Source organism: Corvus brachyrhynchos, unplaced genomic scaffold (assembly GCF_000691975.1).
Source record: "Corvus brachyrhynchos isolate BGI_N302 unplaced genomic scaffold, ASM69197v1 scaffold3, whole genome shotgun sequence".
NCBI lineage: Eukaryota > Metazoa > Chordata > Aves > Passeriformes > Corvidae > Corvus > Corvus brachyrhynchos.
Window position 1 is genome coordinate 7,366,977 of NW_008237619.1, and position 2,878 is coordinate 7,369,854.

General features: G+C 45.3%; 1 protein-coding gene across 2 annotated transcripts in view; it reads left to right on the forward strand.

The window, feature by feature from the left end:
• The window catches only part of POPDC2 (popeye domain containing 2), a 10,973-nt gene extending 8,095 nt beyond the window's left edge, over nucleotides 1-2,878 (forward strand). The window contains exon 4 of one of the 2 annotated variants that reach the window (XM_008631737.2): nucleotides 2,698-2,878. In XM_008631737.2, coding sequence (XP_008629959.1) covers nucleotides 2,698-2,780 — 83 coding nt within the window. In that variant the 3' untranslated portion in view covers nucleotides 2,781-2,878. The remainder of the gene's footprint in view (nucleotides 1-2,697) is intronic. The other variant, XM_008631738.2, reaches the window with a different exon arrangement.

A 2,878-nucleotide genomic window follows, 5' to 3' on the forward strand; every position in this document is an offset into this window, starting at 1 on the left:
CTGCTGCCGCCTCACAATAATCCAGCTGCCAGGCACCAAGTTTGGGACTAGGATTTCTGTTCTAGAAGTGACCCCTGCATGTGTTCCAGTTGGGTCCGCATGGCAGGGTGGAGGGTTGGGCTGCAGCTGGGGAGGCTGTCTTCCATCAGGCAGCCTTGAACACAGTGCAACATTGTGCCCTACTCTTCTCTGTGCCTGCTGGGGTCTACTTCTACCTGTGCTGTGGACTCAGTGGCAGGGAGCATTGGCTCCTGGCATGAGCCCTGACAAGTCTGCAGTTTTCTTCATATTTTCTGGGATATGAAGAACGTGCCCAGGGAAGGAACAAGCGTATTTGGTTTTGGCTGAATCAGATAAAGAGTCAGCAAGAGTTCTGATTAGGGTTTTGTTGTTGGGGTTGGTTGTTTGGTTTTGTATGGTTGGTTGTTGTTTTCTTTTTTAAGGAGGCACAGAGAGAAAAAAAAAAATCCACATTTGTTCTAGGGATATGAAGTCCCTGATTTTGCTGGTAGACTGCTGGAGATACGAATTTGCAGCTTTTTCAGTCCTTACTTGGAGAGGCAGGAACACTGAATCACTTATGAAAGAGCCATCCTCCTGGCTGTCAGGAGTGTCTGTGAACACACGCAATCACAAGTGAATGCAAGTAGTGTTGCAAACATGGTGAAGTCACTTTGCCTGAGCTTTGATTCCACTTTGCCTTCTCAGAAGGAGGATATCCATTCTCAGATCATTGGTAGAATTCTTCTCGTTGATCAAGCTCAATAAAACCAGAATTTCAAATGCAATTTTAAAAGGTAGGCGGCAAGGAACACTGTAGCTTTTTTTGAAAAATTTCCACCCATTTTTGGCAGTGAGGCAATACTGTGAACATACACAGAAGAGGTGTGTGCATGTTGGGCAAAACTTTGCTACACAGCAGAAAGCTATTCTTTCTTTCACACAGTCCTGTGTGAGCTGGAAGCTTTTGTCTTTCTACATCTTGTGACTGAGACAGTATCAAGGACTGCTGATATTTGCAGCAGAGACCTGCAGTAAAAGCCCAGATGTTTAGAGGCTGTATTTGAGGTGGGAGAGGAGGATGATCTCCTTGTCTGTCAGTCTGGAGACAATAGCCAGTGTGGTATTTTAATTTTTAAGGTAATTAGACAAGGAATCCAAAACTTTAGTGTGTTCATAATGGTGGAATGAGCACTTCCCTGTTACCCTGCTCAGCACTTCTGTGTCCTAATCACATCAGATCCCAGCACATCCCACATCACATTGCAGCACAACAGCAATTGTCACATCTGGATGATATTCCACAGCGACTTGGGTGTCTCGCCACAAATACTAATAATACAGAAAGGCTGCAGGTTTTCCCTCTGTCGAAACACTTGTCACAGCTCAGCAAATAATCCGAGTAGGTCTGCCATGGCTCAGGTAAAGCACTTTCATAACTTTTTCCTACCTCTGTAATAAACAGGGAAATTCCCTGCAGTGTCATTGTTCAAAGTAAATCCCTGAGGTCAGAGCTTCCCTGGGGCTTTCCCCTGGTCTGTGCTCTTATCTCCTTCCCCAGTAACTCCCAACATGGGTAATCACCTTGCATCTCTCTAAATTCCCCATGCTGAAGTGCTTCTGTGGGTCACGTTCCTTTTCCTCTTCTGTCACTACAACAGCCACCTTGCAACACTACAGTGCAGGAGGGCAGTTCCTGAATGCCCAAAGTGCTACAAAGGTCTTACACAAGAAAATATTAATGGGAGATGTTCCTTTTCTTCTTTGCCTCTGTTTCATGTTTCTTTTTAATCACATAGCAATAATCTCAGTGCTATCACATAATTTGGGAAGCCTTTCCCAAGGCCTCTGGTCAAATGCAGTGTGCTTTTGAGGATCATTGCCTGTCAGTGCTGAAAGACTGAAATTCTCTGAACTCAGGGTTCCGACAGGGAGATATATTGGCCTACTATTCATATCGTCTAGTTCCTTGAAAGCGTTTCTAGTCTGCTTATGAGTAAGATGGACTGTGATGTCCCACTGATGAGCACATTCTTTCTCTAAGGAGGATGCTGCCTGTTCAAAGGAGGCAGGTTCAAAGGTTCTGTTCAATACTTGCTTTAACAGTGTACTGCTGTATAGCTCAGTGCCCCAGAGGAAACTAAGATTTATTCCTTGCATGGAAATTTAAACAATCAAAAGCAACCTGCTTTCTCTCCTGTTCATATTGCATTTGTTCTAGTTTGTTGCTATCAAGTGCTTGCAGGATGTGTAGCTGTTGCTACCTGGTTTTTTACAGTCACATCTTGGGGCTGCCTTTCTATTTTGTGGGTGAGATGGGTGGATGGATGCTTGATGGTCTGCAACTTGGTATCTAAGTTAGTAGTTAATGTTTTGTGCCTGCTTTGAGAGCAAAAGGAAAGGAGCTGTGGGCTTTGTTTCACCAATATCACAGAAGGCACTTTGGAGAGGTTTGGTTTTGCCATCTCAGAATGGGTGCACAACCCTGTTTCCTGATTTACCAGTTGAAGAATTACGTAGTTTTGCATATTCATTTAGGAGGGGAGGGGAGAAGAACAAGTAATGGTGGGCTCCATGAGGTTTGTGTCTTGGAAAAATTTGAAAGTACTGATAGTAACGGTGTGTCTCTGTCTCTCTCCCCCCCTCTCTCTTCCCCGGCCCCCTTTTCCTCCCTCCTCCACTGCTTTCCTTTTGCAGCCTCCGAAAACCATCTCCAGAGTTCTCACCCTCTCTGCAAAGGACGAGCCCCTCTGGCTCCCACTCAGACCCCCGAACTCTAGGGAACAACAGGCTGTTTTGATCCTGAAGCCCCTCCAAGGGAGCAGATGCTCACACAGGTTTTTGACCACAGAGACACTCTTTAGCATGTCTGCCAGCA